Source organism: Lipophrys pholis (assembly GCF_963383615.2).
Source record: "Lipophrys pholis genome assembly, chromosome: 3".
Taxonomy (NCBI): domain Eukaryota; kingdom Metazoa; phylum Chordata; class Actinopteri; order Blenniiformes; family Blenniidae; genus Lipophrys; species Lipophrys pholis.
This window is the reverse complement of record NC_137627.1, coordinates 29,156,506-29,183,975: the sequence shown is the minus strand read 5'-3', so window position 1 is coordinate 29,183,975 and position 27,470 is coordinate 29,156,506. Positions and strand designations below refer to the sequence as shown.

The 27,470-nt window shown below is 41.1% G+C and overlaps 1 protein-coding gene across 2 annotated transcripts in view; it reads left to right on the top strand.

Annotated features, from left to right (window-relative positions):
- The first annotated feature begins 2,483 nt into the window (after window positions 1-2,483).
- The window catches only part of tpst1 (tyrosylprotein sulfotransferase 1), a 78,573-nt gene continuing 53,586 nt past the window's right edge, over window positions 2,484-27,470 (top strand). The window contains exons 1-2 of one of the 2 annotated variants that reach the window (XM_080459011.1): window positions 2,484-2,702; window positions 22,548-23,583. In XM_080459011.1, the coding sequence (XP_080315137.1) occupies window positions 22,727-23,583 (857 nt within the window). In that variant the 5' untranslated portion in view covers window positions 2,484-2,702; window positions 22,548-22,726. The remainder of the gene's footprint in view (window positions 2,703-22,547; window positions 23,584-27,470) is intronic. The other variant, XM_080459010.1, reaches the window with a different exon arrangement.

The following is a 27,470-nucleotide window of genomic DNA, read 5'->3' as shown; positions in this document are numbered from 1 at the left end:
TGTTTAGTGGTTACTGATGAACCAAATGTGTCTCTTCATTATAAATAAGTACTGTGGAGCGTCTCATAGCGGAGCGTAACGTAATCTCGCTGTCAGAGATTAAATTATCTCGTTCCCTCACATTATTATTTTTTTCTCTATGGCCACTCCGAGGCTACGTACAGTCCACTTTCTATGTCATCCTCTCGGGTCAAAAATAAAAAAAGATGAGGCAACATGATGCCTCGTCTGATCATCCCAGCTCAGTCTTCAATTTCCACTTTAATATCCTGGTAGCAGCATTGTTTGTCATGTTTTATGGTAGTTTTATAGACGAGAAAAAAACAATTCAATGCCGTCCACCACAACGTTTAAGACAAAACACAAAAGCACGGAGACTTGAAAGTGGGCGGCCTGGCGTGAACGACGCTAACCACTATTGTTAACCTCACTGTTAACTTTGACGGCAACGTCAACTAACGGGATGACTAACCATGTTTTGAAGAATGCATATTTAACGGTCGGTTAGCTAACGGCAGGTTAGGATATAACCGCGGTTAGGGCCTAACTAGTAGTTAAAATATCCCAATTTTGAACAACTGGGTCCAGGTGAATAAATAATCAATCAAACTGAGAATAGGCTGCACAAAAACTTGACTTTAATGTGTTGGTTTTACAACATCTAGAACATTCCTAGTTGGGATCTGTGTTTTAGATGATTTAACGTTGTTCAAGGAAGATTATTGCTTTGGTAACTTACATGATCCTTTTTCAGACATTGTGAGTATCCGTAAAGGCTGTGCAGCTACAATGTGGTGAGAATGTCTACGTTAAATAAATACTTGTGTTAATTCGTAACTATCTCAGGTCTGTTCTTCTTAAGCCAGGTACTGTTTGAAGAACATACAGAATGTAGTGATAAAATATCTAACAAATGGTAATGTAATTTTGTTTTATGACATGTAAAAATGTTTTACAAAATATAAATTTGTCTCACATTTCATAAAAGTGTCTCACGTGTTGTCATGTTTTGCACCTCTCAGCCACCCTAATTTACAGTTATATTTACAGTTTTGTCAATAATCTACATACTGAAGCGAATCTGTCACTCACTCCAGTGAACACCTACATAAAATCCGTTAGAATGTACTGTGGCTTTAAAGGGGACATATCATGCTAAATCCACTTTTTTAGCCCTTAAATGCATTTTGTTGTATATTTAGAGTGTTTAGAAGTACAGAAAAGTTCAAAGTAGTCTCTTCAGGTGCTCCGTTGATATCTTTATATTCTGTTTTGGTCATATTTTGCGATCGGTTTCGATTTTTCTATTCTCTATTACGTTTTTTGAACAATGACGTCACAGTATTCTCAGCGGAACTGCCAAATTAGGACATCGACATTTCGAGCAATCCGCCATTTTTGTTTCTCGCTGCGATTTTGTAGTCCAACCGAAGTTACGAGAGGATAAGTCGAAATGTTCGGTTGTTGGATGTAGTAACCCACAAGCTTCGTTACACCGTCTCCCAGCATCAGAACCTTTTCGAAGTGCCTGGTTGAGTTTTATTTTTCACAGAAATGTACCCACATCTGTGGGTAAGGTCATTTTTGTGTGCGCGAATCACTTTAAGGACGACTGCTTCAACAACCTCCGCCAGTATAAAGAAGGATTTGCCGAAAGACTTCGTCTGATTGAGCGGTCAGTTCCTTCTATCTATGGAGACGACGAACAGAGCACTTCGGTAAGCTGTATATAACGCTAAAAAGTGTGATGATAAGACGTCCCTGTCATTGTTTTGTTAGCATTAGCAGTTGCACCGTCTTCATATGTTAGCGCTGTGTGCTCGTTTTAGATTATAATGTAACTTCTGTGTTAAATAGTCGTTGTAATACAGGCAGTATTGTAGTAGTGGGCATGGATGGAGAAGTTAGTGTGAATATAGTAACACACCATTGCGTTACATCCATATGAAGACGTTGTTCTGTAGGTGCATCATCGTCATTTTCATCTCGCTCCGCCGGGTCCGACTCTGGCTCCAACATGTATGGCTGGATGGACAAATCTTCCGTTGTTGACATTTTGTAAATAATGTGTGAATATAAAGTTTCTGCGCCGCTAGATAATTGTATCTGTTCTATCAAACTACAAAGATGGCCGAACAGGGTGACGTTGAACCGAGTGTCACCTCTGCAACCTGGAGAGGAGGAGGGGTATGAAGTGTCTCATTTGCATTTGAAGAGACCGCCCCAAAACGAGTTGCTCTCAGAAGCGCATCAGAAAAGGGGTTGAAAAGGGGCCTGTGGAGCTATAATAATGAGGAATTCAGACCCAAGCATTGCAGTTTCGCGTTGTATAGACCACAACTGTATGATTTATATGTAAAAAGGAAGGATTTAAAAGCATGATATGTCTCCTTTAAATCGTCTTTGGTCCCGCCTTCTAAGATTTCGCTGAATGAAAAGCTCCAACACATACCATCTTTGGGATTTCAACCAATCACAGGGCCAGTTTCATCCGTGGTGGTTGTAGCAGGCAGCTCTGTGTGGCTCGTCCTCAGTCCACCTGAAGCCCGTCAGCCGTACCCTTTGCGCGGCGTACGTGCCCGGAAAATGCCCGCAGAGTGACTCTGGAGGACGGCGCGATCGGCCGGGTATAATCTGCTGGATAGGTTGGAGGTTTTTCCCCGGACCCGGGCTCGTCTCCTGCGCCGTATCCGCAGCATTAGGTGGGTGTTTTTTTTTTTTGCTGTCTGTTGGGTTGTTGATAGCGTCGCTCTCTCTTCCCTCACAAGCTGCGACAATCTAACTCACATTTTGTGTCGAGGGGCTTCAGATCGCCCCCATTTCACGGCTTTCCCTCGTTACTGCGGCTTACATAATTGCTGCTCTTAGCATGCTGCTATAATCACATACAAACTAAACCCGTGTCAACATACATGCAAGCAGTCCGGATTGTGTGTTGGCGGATGCGTCCATCTCTCTCAGGGGGAGAACCGAGCTTCTCCAGGGTGAGAACCAAGCCTTTCCAGGGGAGAGAACCGAGCTTCTCCATGGGGGGAGAACTCAGATTCTGAAGGGGTTAGAACAAAGCCTCTTAAGGGGGAAATAACCGAGCTTGTCCAGGGGCTAGAAACGAATCTTTCCTGGGGGAGAACAGAGCCTCTCCAGGGGTTAGAACTGAGCCTGTCTTGGTCTCCATATGTTGACCTGCTGCCAATGTTTCTTGAAACATACATAAAGGGAAACACAAGCATGCATCTCCTGCATAAGCACCCTGATGTAACGCTTTCAAGTCAAGGATTTGAGAAGGTGACACAAGAGAAAAGACAAATAACACTTACTGTAATCAAACAGAACCAGGGTTCAGAAACCGAGGTTCAGACTGAACCGTGGGCTACCTGTACTGTTGCACCCCAAGTCAACAGGCTGCATCTGTTTCTTTCCCCCCAGGGAAATACAACACCCAGTAAGCTCATGCAAATCCAGACCTTATGTGACCCTGATGAGCCCTGAACCCTTTACATCAGGGGGTCTGAACTGGGGGTTCTGAAGCCCTGTTTATAGGATTGTGTTTCAAGTGAAACACATTGTTTTGGGGTTTTTGTTTCAGAAATGTTTCGCTTTTAAATGGCAACGTTCATCTCGGTGCACTAGTGGGTGCTGTTGGTCGTTTTCTTAGGGTTATGTTAGTTATTCGTATGGACTGAGGAAGTTGAATTGCTATTACTGGTTTCTCTCAACAGTAAAACTACGAAGTCCCAGGAGAATATGGACTGGGAGTCATGATTCTCTGGATGTTACCATTGTTATCATTAACCAATCTACTGAGCATGTGCAGAAGAACTATTTACTACGGCCATGGTGCCCAGTAGCAGTGTTTCCGCCGTCTATATAGACTGAGGCTGAGTGTCATTTTCTTCCGTCCACACACTGATGGAGTTGGAGCGTTTTCAAAAAGTTTCACCGTAGGAGCCGTTGTTCTGTAAACAGAAACTAAAGAGGCAACGGAAGTTTTTTCGTTTTCACTGGAAAATTCTGTTGTGTAAATGGGGCTTGACTCACGAGGGCTGACTCAGGGTGTCTGGTTCAGGGGGGCACATACAGAACAATTTGACCTTGCGTGGGCCCAACCAATACAAACGTAGTCTAATGACTCCATGGATACAAACTCAATCTCATAGTTTAGCCATTATTTTTAAATGGTTTGGATGTACCTGAATATTTTTTGTCAACAAGTAAGAGAAAAACAAGTGCCGTTTCAATATTATGCCATTTATAATTTGCCTCCTCTTGCAGAAACCAATTAAATTAACTCCATATGCAGCATTGCGCTTGTTGCATGTTCAATGATGGAGCAGTGGTTAGCACTTATTTCTCATAATGTGATTAACTTAGGCCTGGCCGGAACCTGTACTTTTCAGTGTGAAATTTGCATGTTCTCCCTATTCGTGCTTGGGTTTTCTCTAAGGATTCCGGTTTCCTCCCACAGTCCAAAGATATGCACATGAGTTTAATGCCCGTAGAGTTGAAGTGTATCAAGTTTTCTGTGTCACTGTGTCTCCCCCGTAATGAATGGGCAGCCTGGACTCTGCCTTCACTCATAGTTAGCTGAGCAGAGTTGGCTCCAGCGCCTCATAAGCCTGAATCCGAAAAAGCAGTGGGGAGAATAGATGAATTGTTTATAAAAGTTTGCATTCACCAATTATATGAATTATATTTTACATCATTATATGCATTATATGTATATTCATATGCATTTTTTGTAACAATTCATTTATTTGTCATATCTGGCAATAATCATAGATTTATAGATTTCAGCTGATTTTAACTTTTTTTTTTTCCTCTTTTATTTAGCCCTTTATACTGATCATTTACATGCAGTTTTCTTAAAAACCCAGATCCATTGGTATTTTTCTCACAGAACTTCTGTATGAGGTCATAAATTGTTGGTAAAGCATAAGGGCAACATAGACCAGTGTTCATCTCCAGATATGAGACATTTAAAAAGAGAATCTTAACAATTAGTCTTCATTCACCCAAATTCAGTGATTGTCATGAACGCGAATGAAGAAGGTTTTCCTAATGAATTTTGTGTAGTCCATATGTTACTGTCAAGGCCGGTGAAGGCAGCCGAGGCTGGAAAAAGCTGCTCCTGACCGGGGTAATCACATTTGTCACGCTCGTGCAAAGTAACCCTCTGTATGTGGTCGTGTTGCTGAACTGACTCAAATATTTTTTCAAGAAAGATATTGTTTGGATTTGGATCTCAGACCCGTACAAGAACAAGACAATGACGTATTACTTTTCCATCTTGTTAATACATTAGTGTTATTGTGTGGCCCAGCTCTGCCCCACATTACTGACTGAACAGTTATTTCCACTGACAATCGAAATGCTCCTTTCCATTACCGACTCCAGAGACTCCCACATACTGTTAGTTTAAGTTAATTCCTGTCTGAATGTTTATAGTTTTAGCTTAGCAAGCCAGAGTTATTCAAGTCTCTTATTTGAAATGTCATAATATCTTCATACAAAACTGGGAATCAAGGGTATTTAATAGAAATGTTCGAAGTTATTAAGCAACTTTAATACATTCTCACCTGAAAAAGGAATGCATAAATGTGTAACTGGATTTGATTAAAAGTTCTGGTTGTCATTATTAGATTTTTGATTATGGTCTTATGAAGTGTCAGTAATTCTGACCACCACTGTAAACCAAACACACTGATGGACGGATTATGCGTCAGAGATTAGGTACTCTAGACTACAAACTAATGAAAAGAATCATAGCCTGCAGGCCGACAAGTATGAATCTAAGAAAAAAATACAACGCAGTAATTTCAGAAGTCTATTTTCAGTCTGTGTTGGTGTGTAAAATTCCAGTGTGTCAGTGGCCAAAGGCAGATCTGCTGTGTGCAGGTGGTCTCTAGGGTGCAAAGGACTGTTTTAGGCCACATCCACACCAGGAAAAACAATCTTTTTTCTCCCCGAGGTTCTCAAACACGGCTCAACATGAGCCTGCAGGGCATGTAGTACACATGCCAGGCCTTTAGGGGCGCTGTAACTCAATAAACACACCAAAAACCCAGAAGAAGACAGAACACATAGAAATTTAGAAGTAGACACCTGCTCATAAACTTCTATATAACTCTAGTTCTATAGGTCTATGGGCCCGCTCCTCCGACTTACTAGCGTCAGTAGCTTCTGCAGCTCGACCGGAGCTTGTGCTCTGTGATTGTTGTGGTTATTTGATGACATTGCGGACCGCGGTGGGGGGGAGAGGGGGGCGATTACGTCATCTTTTTCCACAGATGATCGTCTTTGCCGTCTTTGCCGTCCAACACGAGCCGGGGTTTTAGAATTTCCCCACTCTAGGACCCGTGTTAAAAAAAACCAAAAAACTTTTCACACTTCTAAAACACCGCCTCGTCTGGATGATAGGCCAAAAACAGCTCGTTTTGGTTAACCGTCTTGCTGGTGTGCACGGCCCCTTATAAGGTTGGGACTGGAGTCTAAACACTGAGGTCTATTTGAATTCTGAGCATTAGTTGGGGCGTGGCGGCTCTCGGCGGGTCGGCCTCCACAGCTGCAGAGAGATCTCTCGGACTCCAGCTCACTTTGACTCTCATTTCCGGGTTTGAAAAGAACTCACATTGCTCAACCACATTTATTGCATTTAGTCAAGCAGCTGTCTGACTGGTGCTGAGCACAGCCTGTATTTATGAAGCGCCTCCTGAAGAGCCCCCTCTGCTCACGGACCGGGTGACATAAATGGGGCAGCACTCATCAAACTTCCAAGAATAGTAATACTGATATCTGGAGATGTGACTGGATCACCTCCGCTGCTGGCTAGATTGATGGATCACAGGTAGTTGATGGATGGGTCTGCAGCGGTGGAGAGCTGAACTGACTGACCACTCAGGTTTCCGTGGTAACATTAGAAAGGCACGGTTATTTTATTGTGTAGATTAATGTAGTGTTATTACACACAAGTAATAACTAGGTGTTTTTATTCACTTTCTACTACTCTCTCTTGGATAGTAATGAAACAAAAATAAATTTTGATTTTGTTGCAGCTGCCTGTTGTCTCTTTTCTGTAGAACCATACTATAGGTATTGCAACATTTTTGGACTGGAATTTGTGATTGTCCAGTAACATGAAATAAATTTGCATAAAGTAAAAATGTCAGTGATCTGCTAAATTTAGGAGATTCCCATTAATAAAAACACAAATATTTTTATCATTGGACATTGCCATTGATCCTATAAGAAACTATGATGGGACATTTTAGACAGTGGTGGACTGTTGCAGTCGCTCAAATCAGTAGAAATACTGTGTTGTAATCTTTTATGGTTTTTGATAATTCTGTGTTCACCACGTATTTTCAGGTAGTATATTTCCTCTTAGTGTCTCCTACATGTGTGTAGAAATTAGGGATGCACTGATACCACTTTTTTCCAAAATGAGTAGTGTATTAGCATTTGAGTACTCACCAATACCGATACAGAGTACTTAGGCCAATACACAGATTTAGTTTTTTTCCACAGATGTTATGTGAACAATATTTCTACATTTTGATGTGCTGACATTCAAAATTTGTTATTTTATGGCACTGCCACATATACTGTAATAAAACATTTCAATAAAACTTTTAGTGTGTGTGGATGTGTGGCCCCTTTAACAGGTGCACTGCTCCAATGTGCATCAGCGAGTGAGCGTGCATATGCTGAGCGGGTCAAGCAAGAAGCCGTACATAAAAGTGGACAATAACTGCAACAAGTGTTCATCTCAGAAACTGAGTTCCAGGTCCTGCTTTCCACCGGCTGTGAGGCGAGGGAGTTAACCCCGAAGCTGAGGACAGCTTCGGCCCCGTAGTAGAACTTGGTCTCGCTTGCGTCTTCCGACCACGGTCTGGAGATCATGCTTGGTATCGAAGCGATACTGGTATCGGTACATCCCTAGTAGAAATAAACTACTTCAGAGAATGACATACGTATGTAACAGTGTTTCAAATATCTCACACCCACTCAGGATTGTTAGACCACCCATGTTGTCATCCACCTCCTTGAATCATGAATCCGAGGTCTTCCTATGCACCTCCATCTCCAATATTTGTTTTTTTACTATCTGTTATCAGCACGTGTCCAAAGCATCTCCATGTGGACCTTCTTTTGGTTAGATACTTCTTCAAACTCCCGCACTGTTTCTTTTTACTCCTGTCCATCCTGCTCACTCCCATTATAAAGCCAAGCATACTTTCCTTCCAGTCTTTTTGCTCTCCTTCTGTCACAGATCAGCTCTGACCCCTACCTCACCACAGATTACAATCTCATCTGCAAACACGGTTTGTGGAGCCCGAAGTCTCTGGTCATCCAAAGGTGCAAATCAAGAAGGGCCTGAAAACTGAACCTTGATGAACCCCTAACCTCAACCATTTGACCACAGTCTCACTGCCCTTATATAGTTTAATGGTCCTCCTGAATTCCTCTACTGTACCACAATTTCTCACTTGGCGCCTATCCTCTCATATGCTTTCTCTATATCCACAGATACAATGCTGGTTCTTGTGACCTTATCTGTCCTTCTCTACCAGCCCTCTCAAATCAAACATTCAAAGTGCTGGGTATTGAAGCGATCGGTTAATTACTTTAATTAATTTCATCTCTTAGTCAGTTGTCAGGAATTTTTTTAGCATGTATAAGTCTTGATTCATTTGTTGAAATATCAAACACAGTGCTTCTGATAGCTGTGTGCTTGCCAGTCTTTGGTAGATGCGTGCAAACAATTGAGACGTTCTCTGCTGGAGGAACCTTATTTAACGAAACCAATGTTTCCCAACTTTTTCAGTCTGTCTTCACTGCTGTGTTGTAATTAATTAACTAAACCAGAAAAAGAACCTTGCTTTCCTGTTGCTGTGACTTCATACAGGCAGTCATGAATTCAAACCAAATGCTAGAAACAGACTCCATAGCGAGTTCTTATATAGCCAACGTTGTGCAAGCAACAGGTTTCTATGGTTGTAATTTGTATCAACTCACCAAGAGATTGAAGGCTGTAGAATGGTCAAAGTGGAGGTTTCATCAGATTGCCTGTTTCTCACTGTGTGGAATTTTCACATTTTAACCACATCGCAGCAGAGATACTTTTCATCCAATCATTCTGCCACAGACTTGGATATCTTCCTGCTTGATCACAGTGTTGAATCGACTGGTCATCACGAGGCTCTGCAGAAGCCTGATCAAGGTTTGTTTATTTGAGTCATGTCTGTTGGAACAGGGACACATTTATGACACGTCGAGCTTCCAGGAACCTCCGCTTGTTTACCCTGCACTGCAAGTATTTAATCTGCATCGTTACTATGAGAGAAAACATGATGTAAATCATTCTGCATGCATTTGATCAATATCAAGTTTTGGTTTTTGAGGCGCAATGTTTGATGCCGTTTGTGTGGAAAAAAAACCCCACTTGTTTAGAACTGATAAGAATTCAACTCACTGGACTTTTTTAAAGGAATGTACAGAAGCATGTTTTTTTTAGTTTTTGGAGAGGCCTTTTCTAGCAGATGGTCTGATCTGTCTGTTGCCTTGTCTTTTCTCAAAATAGTTAAATATTTCTACAATGCTGACAGTTCACCCAGAGGGGAAATCAGTCACTGTTTGTCATGCTGCTGTGTGTGCACTTAAAAGGAAGTTAGGGTGAGCTTGCTAAATGCCTATTTATTAATTTATTTATTTCCAAACATGTACCAAAAGAGCCCTAAGAGAAACAAAAAGAATTAATTACAAAAAGAGACACTGAATCCAGTGATCACTCGACACATACTCCACTTTTGCAATATATGTTACATGTTCGAAAAGAGGGTAGGAAGAAGTCTAACTTCCTTGATCCTACCCGTTTACATCTTTTTTGTTGCAAATCACACAAAAGAATCATTTAAAAATATATACTTTTAAAATGTTTCCTAATTTACATCAATGTTATTCAATCCTACACCTAAATAACAAAACGGGACTATTTTAAAAAAGTGAATTTTCCGTATGTCCACTGTAAACACCCGCCTTTTGACAACTCTGCTGGAATTTAATTTTAATGTCAGAATAAAGTAATAACTGCATCCAGGTTGGAAGTAAGCAAACACACCATAACATTTTTGTTATCTTGTGTTTGACTAAGTATTTTTAGATGCATTACCACTCAACAACAAAGCATATTTTTTGTGGCGACAGCTTAATCAAGTTTCATGTGCCACACCGCAGCACACAAGGAAGTGAACAGAAATGTCTTAAAGTCTTCAAAGTTCCACTGGATTTATGGATAGGAAGTATTTTGCTGATAGCACAGTAGGCTAAAGCATTATTATGGTCTTGGAAGAATTCAAACAATCTCTACAGCAACATTCCCATGTTCACAGCCCAGATTTTGTCTCAATGCTTTAGAAATTGTATTCATTCCACACACACACACACACACACACACACACACACACACACACACACACACACACACACACACACACACACACACACACACACACACACACAGTCTTAACATTGGCAGATTTACTTGCGAGTGAGTCACTTCTCTGATTAGTGATGTGCCATTCTTTGTTTATAACCTGTGAATTGTGGCATGTGCCAACGTGTCAGCCATGCTTAATTTACCTGACTGACGCATTGCTTTAAGAGAGAGTATTGAAGGAAAAAATAAACTGACTGATATGCAAGCAGGAAAGCTGCAACATGAAAGTGTGACCACTTCCTGTGTAAGCTGCTAGTGTCTCATACTGGTTTGCGGATGCAGCGTGTTGACAGGCGCTGCACTGTCAGAGATGTGAAGTCAAATGCCAAATCATGCTGACACACTTCACTCTCCTCACATTCACAGGGACAAACTGTCCACAAGCGGCAGAATGCCTTGCATTCACTGCATGTGGGCCGATACTAGCTCCACTCCCATTCAATTCAAATCTGGATTAAGCAGGTATGTTATGAATGGATGCTGTGTAACTGCTTCTGAACAAATGGGCTACCGACTAGGCCTGCACAATTTTGGCATTTGAAATATGCACGTTGATTAAGACTGAATGCACTGTCCTTTCATGCTCTGCATATCAACATATTTAGTCCTTCCTGCAGTAGATTTTGTTGAGGGATTCATCTTTCATTATTTCAATATTACATTATACCTAAAAGACAGGAGTCAGACACACTCAAACCTTGACAAACCACAACTCTTCTGAAACATTGGAAATTGCAGATGTGCAGGTAATGGAGAAACATAGATAAGAACAGAAAGAAATGTGACACAGGTAAATGCTAGTGTTTGTTCGAGAGTTATATAGGCCTATGGCCCTGCTCCTCCTCCAGCTAGCATCAATAACTTCTGCAGCTCGACTGGAGCATGTAGTCCGTGATTGTTGTGGTTATTAGGTGACATCACAAACTGCCGTGGGCGGTGAGGGGGGGTGATGACATCATCGTTTTTCCACAGATGATCTTCTTTGCTGTCCACACCTCACAATAGAATTTCCCCATTCTGGGACCCATGTTGAAAAAAAAAAAAAAGCGTTTTCAGGCTTCTTCAGGCCTTGTGTGGATGATCGGCCAACAACGGTGCTTTTATGTGAACCAGTGTTCTCGTGTGGAAGGTCTCCTAATGTGGCTGTTTGCTCCGTGCACTATTCTGCAGATTAACATTTAGTGTCCCTCCATAGTGCATTTCACAGCAGATCTCATGAGCTCATTGTGTTATCTTCTCAGATCGCGCAGGATAAGAGGTTTAATATGACATATAGCTTGAGTGTGGCTGCAGGTTATTATTCAGTCTTGGGTTGATGGGCGGCGAATGACAGTTAAGTTGTGCCTTGTTAAACAATTAATACTATTCCTGTGCTGATTGCTGAAGGGGCTCAGTCTTTTTAAGTGAAAACATCTTTCGATCAATTTTTGTGAACTTGTACGGTGCCTGTTTCAAAAGGCTGACGTGAGTATCTGCTGCTGCGTGTTATCACCACGACCCATTTCAGAAGCATAGCTTGAAACACTAGATCTGATGGGTTTAGTGTTTTCTGAATGCGTTCCTTCTTAATTGTGAAGCAGAAGTCCTGTTCATCTATTTAAGTGTGCAATAATTAAATATTTTCCAGTTTTGGCACTTTTTTTTACAGCCCGGCGTAGGGTTTAATTTCTTCTCCAACAAGGTACCTCACAATAAAGTGGTTTGTGTTTATTCCTTCGCTGGTGATTTCTTGGGTGAACTAATTTAATGGGAAAAGTAATATAAATTCCAAACAGCTTATTAATTTAGAGCAACTGTAAACAAATGTTTGTCGCCACAGGTCCCGTGATTTAACATTAAATCTTTAAGCACAGAGCTTTGCCACAGGGGTGGGTTTTTCATGTTTGACGGAATGTCAGATTTTCCCATCTTTGACTGTGCTTCTGAAGACACAGAGAAAAAGGTCCCTGCAGGTCATAAACAGCACAACAGGTGTATAAGCAAATGAAATTCCTTGGTCACTCACGGTTGACTCAAGGTTTGTGCAAATAATAGGGGGGAGGAAGATGTTTCCCTCATCCCTCTGTAATCCCTGCAGATCAGACCAGGAAGCAGCATGACAGCAGCCATACATTAAGACGTTCTGCTATAACTTTGCTCCTCTCATCCTCTGCGTCATAGCTGGGAGGGATGATTGAGTTAGTTCTGACCACGTGATCGACGTTTGAGTCTGAGGGGCCTCAGTTTGTGGGCTAGGTCCTGATCTTTGGTCTTGTAGGAATGTGTCAGATCACAGATATGACAGGAAACTAGTGGGAGGGTCATTCTGCACTGGGGATTCTCTCTATTTATCACGAGCAGGGTACGTTTAGCTTTGGCATGAAACAAGGGTTGTGATTTGTTGTTGTAGGTCCTCAAAAAAAAACAATCGGCTGCTTAAAGAAGTTGCTGAAGCTGTTACATTTGGGCTGTTCCAGAAATTTGAAATCTGAAAAGGTTGTTTTTCTCAAATATTTCTACATAAAGTACCTCCTGATTTACATATGAGAACGTGTTGTAGCATGTTGCAAGAAGCTGCGGCCCTGTTAACATGACAGTGATTTCAATTGATAAGAGTACATTTTTGTTGTGTTTTTGGCCATTGTGATTCACTGAGTAACTTCACAGATTGCAACATTTTTGAATTGCAACACTACATATCCATGTAAACAAGGATTCTGAAATAAGGATGCACCAATACCGATACCAGAATTGGGAATCGGGCCTGATATGAAGGTGCCATTGGTGAAAAAGGTTTGTGCACTTAGAGGGATTTGTAATGGTGTACCATGGGTTGTGTTCTTGTAGATTAAATTTTTTCCGTCCACAAATGCAACACTTACACATTCACAAATTCTTAATTACAGTTGCGCAAATCCTATTTTACAAGTCACAGATTAAAAAACTGACATGCTCACATTTTTACTGAGATCAACTGATTTCACAGCCAATCAGAAGAGGGGAGCTTGGTTCCACGGCCAAAGCTTGATGGCATTTCATAAGTACTTGTACCGGTACTCGGTATTAGAAAGTAACCAAAGGTTAGTACTTGTACTTGTACTTGTACTCGTCCTTCCATAAAGTAGCATCGATGCGTCCCTAATTTCAAAATATGAAATGCTGAGTTTGGAGAAAAAAAACTTTTTTTTCACATAGATGGCAACATATGGATGATGCAACAGTCTTGGCAATGAAATGTGTCATAGTAGAAAGACGACAAAGATGTCTCCAAGAATCCAATCCAATAAAGAAAGAAAGAAAAGTTAGGGTTGTATCTGTGATCGTACATCGTCGCAATTGGACAATCTGATTGAGGCCCCCTGAGCACACGACCGGAATGTCTCTATAATTTCAATGTGTAAGTTACATTTTGAGCTGCATGCCTGAGCTCCAGGATGCTATTGTAGGGGAATGAACTGCTTATGGCTGATACTAACTCCCTTTGGAATCTGAAGTACTAACTACAAGATGTGGTTTATGTCACCAATCCAGATGTTATTGACTGTATATTATGGTATAATTATTTTAGGAAGTGAATTGAGGCACTTTGAGGAAACATTTGGCTTCACGCCTGAGTGCTGCGAAGATAAGTTGGAAAGAAACTGTTAAATCTTCTGTTCCTTCTGTCTTCCTAACATCCCGTCCTCCTTCCTGACGCACTGACATCAGCTCCACATTCAGCCAGAGCCATTGGAATTGAGTATTGGATGTCTGAGCTCCGAGAGACACAGAAGCTTGGGACAAGCCTGTGAAGGATGAATTAATGGTTAGAATGAGACTTATGGTTGAAGGTCAGATTTGATAGTTTTCTTGTGTTGAGGTACAGTCAAAAGAAGCACTGTTACAACAGACTCTTTATGGATTCTTTATTTACCACTAGGTCACAGCTAGTTAAAATTAGGAGCCGGAGAAAGAGCTCTCCCGGATCCTAAATTACAAAGACTTTAGCATCATCGACAAAAGTGTATTAATCACAAATCACATTGTTATTGCAATACTCAACAAGATTATTATTCTGCAGCCCTAAAAATGGAGCTTTTACACCCTTGAGAAACACCCATGTGTTAACATAAATGTTTTTTCCTATTTGTCCTATAAAATGTATGTAAATTAGGATGGTTTCATTCAGAACACAAGTGATTGAAATAGCCTCATCAGGCTTATCAACTGATAAAAACCTTGGTTTTCAACCACACTGCAGCAATATTTGCTCATCAAAGACAAGAAAATAATATCACCTTGTCATCAATTCTTACCTCTTTTGAAAACTATGGGAAGTTTGTAGGACAAGGTTTTCACCATTTTGGTTTGTATGGCAGCTTTGGCACACTTTGTTGAACTGGTCTTCTTCTAATCCCAATCTTACATCATTGTTGTCTGTATTTGTGTGTAAATGTGTGTAGGAACAGGTGACTATAACTGATCATGTAAAGAATGTGGAGACTACTAAAGCTGTAGGATTATCTTAGCTCTCAAAGCAAACTACAGCTCCCTTGTAAGACATTACAATTGCCGTGAAATGGGCATTAATAGAAGCTCTAAAGAATTTTCCGTAAGTATCTCTAGTTTGTGAGGGACTTTTTTGAACAACAGTAATCACAGATTTTTGACGTCCGTCAATGGTTACATCTATCAGTGGTGAAAATCCGTCTTGTAGTTTGGGTGTAATCCTTAAAAACCTATAAAATTAAATCCTGATCCAGAATCCAGATCACCTACATACTTTAATGGAATCTCCCATGGCATAATATCAATGTTTGGTGAAAAGTTTGACAAAATCTGTGCAATAGTTTTGATAGAATCTTACAGATAAATGTACGCCGATGATTTTATTCCGTCCTTGGTGGTTGTAATTCGTGCTGAAGTCAGTATGTGACAAACTTTTTTTTGTACTTTGTAGCTGTAAAATCAATTTAACAGCTTTTCATACATTTCAGAGAAGTCTTGGAAGTTTTTAAATTCACAGACTTTTAGTTTTTATCCTGCTGGTTTTAGCTCCTGACAGTGTTTGACAGAGTTTGAGTAATTCATTCATCATTGTAACGTTTAATCGAAGAAACCTTTTAACCAGGCTGCTGTTCTTATCATTTCATGTTGGAGCAGAGTGACTGGAGCAGCTAAGCATCCCTGCTTTCCTCATGTCACTTTATCTTCTCACGCACACACACTCCTCCACACCGGGCCTCCGCGAGATTATTAAGTGTTTGATGTGGTTTGGTTTCAACACGGCTCCATAGAGAGCAGCTCAGCCTGCGCTGCTTCCCCTAACAGATCAATGGGAAAAATCTGCTGCCAGGAGGATGAAATATCAGTAACAGGAGAGAAGACCCTCAATTAATTTAATACAAACACATTTCAGCCTAGGTGCGAGGTGTAACACGATGCAGCTCGGAATCTCAACTGCAGTTTATCAAGCTGGCCATCGGAGCCCTTTATCTCGAACCCCAAGCTTGTGCTCTTAAATTGGGATTGCTGTGGTGACACACCTGGTAAGCTCGATGACTGAACACAAGACAACACAAAATGTGCTAAAAGAACTAGTCCAGGTCCTGATCGTTTCCATGTACACTTGATTTTTATACTGCAGTCGTGTACAACCTGTGCTCAAGCTGCTTTACAATGTTGAAGCTAGTAGAGCAAAGGCAGTCATAGTGGACATACTGACCGAAATTATATCTATTATCTGGTTTTCACTCCTTGGCCCCGTTTACACGACACCGTTTCAATTGAAAACACATAATTTTTTCCCAGGGAAAGGAGGCCTGGGCCTGGAGGCCAGGTCACTATTGTTTTTATAATGTTTCTTCTTATTTTTCTTCTTTTGCAGCAAACTTGCATATAAACTCACCAAATTTGGCAATTAAGGAAATGTAAAAAATATCCCGCAGAAGGCTAAAATGTCTCTCTTGCGCCACCTAAAAAAAACAAAACGGCCACCTAGCCTGTAGGAATGTCGTAGAGAGATCAAACCAAAACTCAATTGTTCGTCTCATCGAGACCTAAAATTCACGCACTGGTACCCCAGATCTAAATCCAACAGGAAGTCCGCAGTTTGCCTTTCAAAGTACGATTTTCTACCAAAAAAGGCCTTCAACCTCCTGAAGGAGAATACATTTGTCCCCCTAAACATGCTCAAAAACTCACCAAATTTGGCACGCTCATTAACACTGGATAACATTATAAGAAAATGTAACAAAGAAACCCCCAGAGTGCCAAAATGTGCTCTCTAGTGCCACCTTCAAACACTTAAACGGCAACCACGGCCCGTAGGAGTGTCGTAGCAAGATCAAACCAAAACTCAATTGTTCGTCTCTTCAAGCCCTGCAGATCACACGCTGCTGCACCTGATCTAAATCCAACACAAAGTCTGCAGTTTACCTTTCAAAATAAGATATGGAAACGCTAGCTGCTCTGAGCACGAATATCTATCGACTTCAAAAACCTATTAAATGATAGAGGACACTCTTCTCCTCAATAATCTTGAATATCATTTTCAGTCATCAAATGGTGTTTTAATTAGCCATCAAAGTTCCGAACACCGAACCCAGCTTTCTCGCCGCAGCTTAAACGCTATCTTCTCTGACGGCGAATATCGTATCACCTTCAAGAGTGACTTTTGATCACACATTTCGCCAACCAAACATGCTCAAAGATTGATGAATCTACACCAATACTTAGCTAGAGGTCTTGTGCTTTGAATGAGGGGCTACTTTTGTCTTTATTTTAAACGGTTCTCGATTAACAATAATTTTTTCAAGAGGTCCGCATCAGCAGGGCTCATTCTCTCTCACAGCTGCTCGCTGCATGCCAAGCTGAGACGAAACACACACACACACACACACACACACACACACACACACACACACACACACACACACACACACACACACACACACACACACACACACACACACACAGACTTGTGTTGCAATACTGCCCTCTTGAGATGAGCTGGAAAACATGCAACTGTGACGTAGGAGAGAGGTGTGTTCAGGGAAGAATCATTTGTGTGTAGCTCTATGAATAGTTCTGTGTCTATAGCTCTATGTCTAAAGTTCTGTGTGTTGTTGTTAGCGACCCGGTCAGAGCGAGCCCGCTGACAGTGATTTGTTCCCCGCGATTGTAGTGCAATAGTGGAAATTACGTCTGAGTTCAGCTTTGGAAGCTACCGCCTTGTTGTGAAGTCCTTCGGCGTGTTAACCCGGACCACGAGAAGCAAGTTACATGCTACGAGCCAGAAGTCATTACCTCGCTCCCAGCTACGCTTCGAGTCTGGATAGCAATAAAGGTAACACTTTCGACTCCTTGTTATTTGACTCGGCCATTGGACTCGCAACATATTTTAATCGTCTTGACAGAGTCCATCCCTGTTTTTAAAGCTTGAATCTTTTTTTTTTTTTTTTTTTTTAATTGATGCAAATCCACCTTCAGACGTCACTTGGACAGTCAATCTTCAAAAAAGATGGCTGAAAAAACAGCGCACAACTTGAGCTTGGGGCTTATTTTTCAACATTTGGGCATTTCATAGTGAATTTCTGCTCCTTTCACTTTATTTCTGGATGTGTCTGAATCAAATGCTTCAACATCAGGAGGAATGGAGGTGTATAATGATAGAACGCAGCTCTACAGCCATTTATAATGATGACCTACATAAACACAAGCTGATTAAAGTTCTCTTTCACATGAAGCCATTAAAAGGCTAATTTTATGGCTAAAACATCCAAGCTTTCATTTACAGTAGTATGTTGTTTGTTTAGTAGTTACTGATGAACCAAAAGTCTGACTTCATTATTATAAAGAAGTACTGTGGGTAGAAAATATTAATGATGTGTCTAGTAGCGGAGCGCAATGCAGCCTCATGCAGACCTCAGCCTCCGGTCATAACCCGATAAAGACCTGGAATTGAAGTTACAGTGATGTTAACGGGTGATATATGATTGCCATCGTAATACACTCTGGGTTCACCTTAGGGCTGCAACTAACGATTATTTTGATAATCGATTAATCGATAGATTATTTTTTTGATTAATCGATGAATCAGATGAAAAAAATAATAAAAAATCTCAAATTGTAGGACCAGTTGATATTGAACGAACCAAACACCAAATATGTTTAGGTTATTTAAAAGAACATAACTGAACCAATACAAAGATGTATACTATATATAGAGAGAGATGTATACTATATATATAAGATGTGTAGAAGCTAATTATTAAATAAGATTTAATTTACTTCAGGGACCACATACAGTCCAGTTTCATCTTGAGAGGACCAGACTGATAAAATATTGCTATAATAACCTTAAAATTTACACTTTAAAGTTTTTCTTTGTTGTGGTCACAGTGTATGTAATAAAATTCCCTACATTTTTACAAGATTAAACAGTTACTGAAAGTCAATTTTAATGAAACATTCAAACTCGTCATCCACCCTGTGCACTAGGCTCTGCGGGGATTTTCGGGATGGTTACATTACATTACGTTACATGTATGGAAGTGAGTGTAGCACTGAGGCAATCATGTATCACCCGTTGCCTGAATATTCTAATATTCCGGTCGAACCCAAGTATTTTGGCCGTTTCAGTGTCGTTCAGCTTAAAATTTACCAGGAAAACCTGTCCGTTGTCCGCGTCAGGCAGGTTGTCGCTCATTAAGGCGTGTAAACAGTCAATATGTGTCCGTGCAGTGACGTGTCCAGTACAGCGTGTCGCTTTTACCAGGTCTGCTCCTCATAGGTTCTGCTGTATCGCCTCCGCCTCGCTCCGTTCAACACGCTCTGCAGGCTGAGGTTCTATTTACTTTATATCAGTCAGCCAGCATTGATAAAGTTCTGAAGGTGAAGTGAACGGCTCTGCAACATGGCGAGTGACGCATAAATCGCGCAACACAACGAACCGATAATGAAATTCGTTGCCAACACTTTTAATAATCAAATTTTATCGATTCGTTGTTGCAGCCAAGGGGGGTGGACTGAGTTTAATATTGGGGGGTACACATGTTGCAAAACCGTAGACAGATACGTAAATAGTGTAAGCAGAAATGTCAAATATTAACTACATCGCAAACCACTCAGAAAAACTGTTTCTCCCTCTTTCTCCACAACAAAATGGCTTGAGACTTAAAGCATAATGATTCTGTCATCACAGGACTGTACACTGACGAGCAAGCTAAATATTTCAGTAGAACAAAGACAAATTTAGTAGCACACACAGTTGCGTTTTTTAATATGTTTATATTGGTGAAAATCCATTTGATTGTGGTAAAAAATGTATTTACTGAAGTTGTGTGGCAATTGAACTGGTTTTTTCTTTAATAACTTTCTGACACGTAAAAACAAGACAAATAATGTGACAAAAATTATTCAGCTTAGAAAATCAGATGATTAAAATGCAAAAATGATAACTTTTAACATTATATAATTATACTTCTTAATGTTATGCCTCTTACTAAAACCTTAAGTAAAACAATAGATAGAATAATACACCTACTCAGTTTGAAACTCAATACAGCAAATTCGGACAATGAAAATAAAGACTAATAAATGACGAAATTTGTTCTTTTCCAATAACATATGGTTCAGTGCAAAGGTCTGGCCATCAAAAATAAATCAAAGTGATACCTCTCACATCTAACAGACAGGCTTAGTGCCTCACTGACTTTACCAGAGGAAATGAGAATCACCGTCTCAGGTGCGTCTTGTGGAGGCGTCAGATCATCCATCCATCCATCCATCCATCCATCTTCTCCTGCTTATCCATTTCCGGGTCGCGGGGATGGCAGTCTGAGCACTGTCACCCAGATCACATTGCACCGATTAAGAGCCTTCCTGCAGGTGGTGAGCCCACGGAAAGGTGGCGCCCGGCGTGGGACACAAAACCACTACCTTGAGATTGCAAGTCTCATGCTCTACCAACTGAGCTAGCCGTGGTGGCTTCAGATCAGTAACTGAGTTTAAAAATATATGACTCCACACACGTCAGTTATTCTACCAACAGCTACTGAACAGTTCACAGACTCCAGACCGCTCAGCATTCAGAGAAATTCCATGGAGTTGATCAGAGAGGAGGATGCTGCAGGGAGCAAATGCTGTCACTCTGTATAACACATCAACACACATCACAACTAATCCACACGCTCAGTTACAAACTTCACCAATACAGGTGATTCTTGATATTCTTGGTAGATTTATTGGAGCCAAAAAGATGTTCTAGGAATGTCAGGCCCATTTAAGAACTATATTCAGATGCATTATGTCACATTAAGAATGTGGCAGGAATGATGGAAAATGTTATTGGTAACTGTCGGATAATACTGCGACAAGAAGAGTGGAGGATTTAGCGGAGGAGTGTTCTTCACCTCTGATCACTGACTTAAAGAAACAGAATCCAGAAACAGACTTTCTGATGCAACATACATCAGAGGAATTTCCTCATCTCATCATTTTTCTCACGGATTGGTGAGTGAATTCATTCATTTTTGTTTATTTGGCATCTAACTGATGTATTATAATAAAAATGACAACAATAGTAATAATAAGTTAATCTATATAGCAGTTTTTTTTACTTCAAATACAACAGATCACAATGAAAAACAAATGGATGAAATGAGAACAGAAACCAAAGGAGCACTGAAACAACAATTATGGAATTTAAAAAGAAAGAAACTGTAAATCTCTCCCTGTATTTGTGTCTCTGTCTCTCTCAGTGTATAAATAATTAGATAGTTGGTTTTGCACTTACTTTTTTCAGAGTGCTTTTTTATGTAGCTAACATTTGCAATTAAAACAACTTTTACTGACATCGTGCAAAAAACCCGTGCCCTTGGTTTGGCATGCTGGTCAGATTTTGGCCCTCGGGGGGAAATAGTTGAGGACCCCTGCTTTACAACCTTAATAATCTGCATGTCAGAGGATTTCTTCAGTGTCAAACATGAACCGACATACAAAAGATTGAAAAACACTGACCTGAACCAAGAAGACTAAGGGGCCGTCCACACCAGGAAACCGGTTAACCTAAACCAGCTAGATGACTGCAGTCAGCAAAAACAATATTAACAAGTGCCTGTGTGTGTACCTTTTAAGTAACAAGTGCTCCTCAGCGGTGTCTTTTACCCAGAACTGGATAATGGCTTTAAAATTGCTCTGATGTGTTGATTAGTTCTCTTTGTGACAACTCCAACCTTGTACTTTCTGCCTCCTTTTTTTATTATTATGTCAGTCACAGCAACAAAGCCTTTTTTTCCTCATTATTGTATTTTCTGTCTCTCGGCAACCAGAGAGCAGAGCATCAGCCTCTGGTGATCTGATGGAGTACAGATCATCTCTTAGGGCTTCACAGTGTTTTACACTCTAATGTTCCCATTTTGTTGAGCATGGATTAGGGATGTCATGATCAGCTCATGGTTGACTTTACCAAATTGAGCTTATCAGCTCAGGATTTGTTTTTTCTCTCCTTGATCTCCACAGTAGCAGCATCAGCAACACGAAGGCTAAAACGACAGCGGTGTGGACATTTTTTAAAATAAAGAGTGAACAAAAGTCAATGGCGGACTCGTAACATCTGCAATATCAGAGTTTCAAGAAGTGAAGCATCAGTTCAAACAGCAACATGTATACTGTGTTCAGTAAATGCCTCTTGGGGAGAAGCTTTACATATATAACAATCTTCATGAAGTTAAACATCAAGGGACAAAAATTCTGATGGGACATCCCTGTACTGTGCAGCCATACTGTTGGACTGCTGGTGGCAGCAGATGTAGCTCCGAAACATCTCAAAGCAAATTAATTGGATCAGCTTGGTTATTTGTCTTTGAAGATTGCATTGCTGTGGTGCGCTTCATCAGTTCAACTGCAAGTTACACTTGATGAAGCCAGTTGGAAAAGGAGTGAAACATCTTCTAAATCATAACCAAGTCTGTCTCGTTGACCTGGCTCTATTGTTTTTAGATCATCTTCTCTCACTTGCCTTGTAGTTGGATTGCAGCTGCCTCAGTTTAACGAGATCAACCTGTTTTTTGTTACTTTTTCTTTAATCCAGGCCTCATGGAGCTGGGGACTCGACACCTACTGTGTACCAGGGAGCTCGATCCATGCCCGGTTCCCAGCAAACATCCATAAAGGGTGGGAACCTTGATTGCCCTTCAGCTCCTTTTATCCCACCCCTTCCCCTGACTTGCCCTGGTGGTGATATTGTATTCTCCTTTTGTGGCCTACAATATGATCGGGAAGCTGAAACAGAACTTGCTTGTGGCCTGCCTGGTCATCAGCTCGGTCACAGTCTTCTACCTGGGCCGCCATGCCATGGAGTGCCATCATCGCATCGAGGAGCGCAGCCAGCCAGGAGGGGTCCTGCCTCTGTCAGCGCTGGGAAGGAGCATGCGGACCACTTTACGGACCGGTCAGAACCTCAGCACGCCGTTTGTTTACAACAAAGACATGCCGCTTATTTTCATCGGTGGGGTGCCGCGCAGTGGGACCACGCTGATGCGAGCCATGCTAGACGCCCATCCAGAGGTGCGCTGTGGTGAAGAAACCCGCGTAATCCCACGTATTCTTGCCATGAAGCAGATGTGGAGCCGCTCGGGCCGGGAAAAGATGCGCCTAGATGAGGCCGGGGTGACCGACGAGGTGCTGGACGCCGCCATGCAGGCCTTCCTGTTGGAAATCATCGTCAAGCACGGTGAACCTGCCAACTTCCTCTGCAACAAGGACCCTTTTGCTCTGAAGTCGCTGTCTTACCTGGCGAAGATCTTTCCTCGTGCCAAGTTTGTGCTCATGATTCGTGACGGCCGTGCTTCTGTCCACTCCATGATCTCTCGGAAGGTGACGATCGCTGGCTTCGACTTGGGCAGCTACCGGGACTGTCTGACCAAGTGGAATCGGGCAATAGAGACCATGTATACTCAGTGCCTGGAGGCAGCAGACAAATGTTTACCAGTGCACTATGAACAGTTGGTTCTCCATCCTGAGAAATGGATGAGGACTCTGTTGAAGTTCCTGGACATTCCTTGGGATGACGCTGTCCTCCACCACGAGGAGCTCATCGGTAAAGCTGGAGGAGTCTCCCTATCAAAGTAAGTAGTACTCACAACTTGATACACAGCTTAACTTTCTTTCCCCTCCTGTCACTTCAAGTCTTGATACCATCTTCTGTACAGTGAAATTCATCACGCTCTTGTCATGAGTCTATAAAGTTCTGTGAAAAGATTTCTTTCAGTATTGTTGATAGTGATATTGAAAAATTACTTTTTGATGGATTATACATGTACAATATTCCATACATGCTTTTTATTAAAAATTAACTTGGCTTTTTTGAGATATGTTAAAACTCAAAAATAAGGAGCAGGTTATAGTTTTTTGTTTTTTTTCTGAACCTCCATTTTACAACATCTTTAGGCCAGAAGTATTTTCTTTAGTTTGATACGAACATAAAACTTTTAACAGAACTGACAGATTTGGTCAGCCTTAGCTGAACTTCAGCAATTTCCTATAGCTGGTGCATCTCGGGTGATGGTACGATCATAAATACCATTGTTACTGTTTTTTATCCCCTTTTGTTGTTATGTGTGGGACAGTCTCTCTAATTTTATAAGCAATTATAACACAGGCTGGTGACATGTTTCAGAAATAGACTCCTTCCGAAACAGAGGTGGCTTCATTGTGTGCTTGATTCTTGTTATATTTGAGTTGAGTACACCAACTGGAAAAATGCTGCTTGTGGCTTTTTGTAAATAAAATGTTAGTTTATGGGTGGTGTTTTTATTTTTTTATTGCAGTGCTCTGCATGTGTTTCTGAATCACTCTGAATCATTCTTCATCTCTGCCTCTTCTGGGACATTTCAGACACTCAACCCATTAGGAATGCAGTTTCTGGAACACATCTGCCATCTCTGTGATGACACTGTGTGTGTGTGTGTGTGTGTGTGTGCGTGTGTGCGTGTGTGCGCGTGTGCGCGTGTGCGCGCGTGCGTGCGTGGCACAGACCTCACTTTCACCTCATACAGTTGCAGATTTGTTGAATGGACAAGATTACAGCGGGAGAATAAATATTTGCTGTTATAAGGAGTCTGTGTCAGGTCCACAAGCTCCACATGGTGAGCCAGGCCTGTTGTACTTAACATTTGTGCAGTATAAATGAGCTCAGGCATGCCCTCGTGTACTTAGCCTGTAACTGCGAAGGCTGAAAAGGACAGAAATTATGGGTCACCTATCGACTCGGAGAAAAATGACAGATAGGTAAGCAATGTGTCAGTGCTGCGGTGCTGCAAGTATCACGTTCCTTATAATATGACTTCCCATAGAGGTACTAACTCAAGCCTGCACCTCTGGCCTTGAAACAGATCCTTAACATGTTTATATAAAGCCCCCAGACCTTCCTTCAATAGGTTTCATTTGGATATGACGCATCCCGCAGCTGCACATAGTGGGGAAGCCACTCATTATGGAAATACATGAGATGATGGCAGCACTGGGGGCAACTTCTGACGGTGTCAGCCTCATTTGGCTTCCACTGATTTGGCTGGCTGGAAGCTGTTGGCGAAACAGTGAAGGGCTGAAAGCCCTATCCTTGCTACCAACTTCCTCCTGCCACGTAGCAGTGGAATACACTTCATATCCTCTGGAAATACTGGGACCACATCTTCGTTATTGTGTGCTTTGAAAGCCTGCTGGTTTTTATTAAAGTGCTGTGCATCCATGCAACAATCCTATGACTTCATCCTGCTTCCTCTGTAGTAAAACAAAATAAAAATAGTGAGAGCCAGTTCACAACTTGTGGCTTCTTTTTTATTTTGTGCGACTCCAAAGGTTTTATCAGCAATAACTATCGATCAGAGGTCAGCTATTTCTTTATTTTAAAAGTTCAGTTGGACTGTTCAGCACCAAAAATATTAAAAATCCATCCATCCATTTTCTTCCGCTTATCCGTTTCCAGGTCCTGGGGGTGGCAGTCTGAGCACTGTCACCCAGATCACATTGCACCGATTAAGAACCTTTCCTGCAGGTGGTGAGCCAACGGTAAGGTGGCGCCCATTATGGGACACGAACCTACTACCTTGATATTGTGAGTCTCGTGCTCTACCAACTGAGCTAGCCGGGGGACATAATATTCAAAATATACAATCAAAACGAATCAGTCAGTTCATGGCTTGTGTTAGACTTTGCTTGCAGGAACATGATACAGTTTAAGCAGAAGACAGTGATTGATGCATTTCTCAATGGTGGACATTCACTTAATTGTAATGTGAAAAAGCAGATGTTGAACACTTTAGCTGTATATGTTTGGAACATATAGGGTGGTCCGAAAAAAATCTAACTCAGTAAATCATTGATGGCAGCCCCTTATTCAGTTCCTTTTACCGTTCAAATGAACAACCCAAAATATTTTTTTCAGGTGAATAATATTAAGAATTAATAATAATTAATCATTTTAAGATTAAGATTTTAAAAGGTGGCTCACAGGTCTTTAAATTTGAAAAATTTTACCGTATTTTGAGTGATTTTTTGGGGGGGTGAAAAATAACCTGACTATTTTCCTTGCAAAAAAAACATTCAATTTGCTAATGAAACGGAAACAACAATAACAGCTTTCTTAGGAAATGCATTGCAGATTGTTCAGTTCAATCCTTTATTGTCTATGAAATTAATTTTCTTACTCTACCGAAATGCATACTTTTGTAATCAAGTTGCTATGAATTCTGAATCACACAGTGTATTTACAGCATTTACTGAACATGTGTGTGTTTACCACTATCGTGAAGAGGGCAAATTATGTGAAAATAGATAAAACCTTATGAGGGATGAGCCACCTCTAAATCTGAAAATATCTGAAATTTCACATATGTCAACAGAATGGCAATTTTTTATTTTTTTTTAAATTTGTTTTTGGGGGGGGGCATCATCATCAATACTAGTAACTTTTTTTTGCCTATATTACAGACCACCCTATTATACACATTGTGTACCGCTTCTGTAGATGATGTGCAGTGCCTGAATGGAGGACTGAGGATATAGAGAACCTTGACGGCAGCTAACCTCAATCCGCAGCTGAAGTGGTAATTATTCATCCTGGTAGAAGTATGTTTTTTCAGGCCTCCTCTTGTGACGTCAGCAAGCTGGGATCCTCTGGACTGAAGTTTGCTGATGCACGAATCCTAACCTGTTTGCTGTGGCTGAAGGACTCTCTGGAGTCAGTGAGCTGCCCATCACCTTGGCAGCAGAGGCTCTCAGACGTATCATTTCATGTCTCATCTCAAGTGTGGTTCATGAATTTAACTCTGACCTGGGAAAAGCTGTTACGTCTTAGTTTTATGGTTGGATCAGAAGGTGAGATAAGCCAGACACCCTAAGGATAAGGAGCTGTAAATTCAAACAACCATGTGTCAAAGGGTTTGGGGATCTTTATGATTGTCTTACACTTTGTGAATATTTGAATTGCCATTTCCAAAAGTACCAAAATGCACCAATTGATACCTATTCATATCTACGTAATTGCTACTGGAATGTTTAGTTGTTGTTTGTTTGTATCAGTTCGTGTGTATGGTTCGATGTTGTTTTTGTTTTTTGTTGTTGTTTTGTAATAATCAGATATCTGGGATACTTGTCCCTATTTATATTATTATCATTGATTACTATCTTTATTTATTTATTTATTTATTTATTTACAAAGAACCAGGGTGTGGTGGATGACTCTCTGTACAGCTGACTATCAATATAACGTTTATCCACTACCAGTGAGGTTCTTTTCCCCTTCTGTCTGTTTTCTTTGAGGATCGGGTAAAGCATTTTCCTCCTCTCATTGATCTCCCGGGGAGATTGATCGTTCATCCTGTAGCGCAGGGGTCTCAAACTTGTGGCCTGTGGGCCAATTGCGGCCCGCAGGAAGATATGTTGTGGCCCCCACTTGATATGAAAGTATATTATTAGTGCGGCCCGTGAGGGGAGTGGACTTCCGATGAACAGC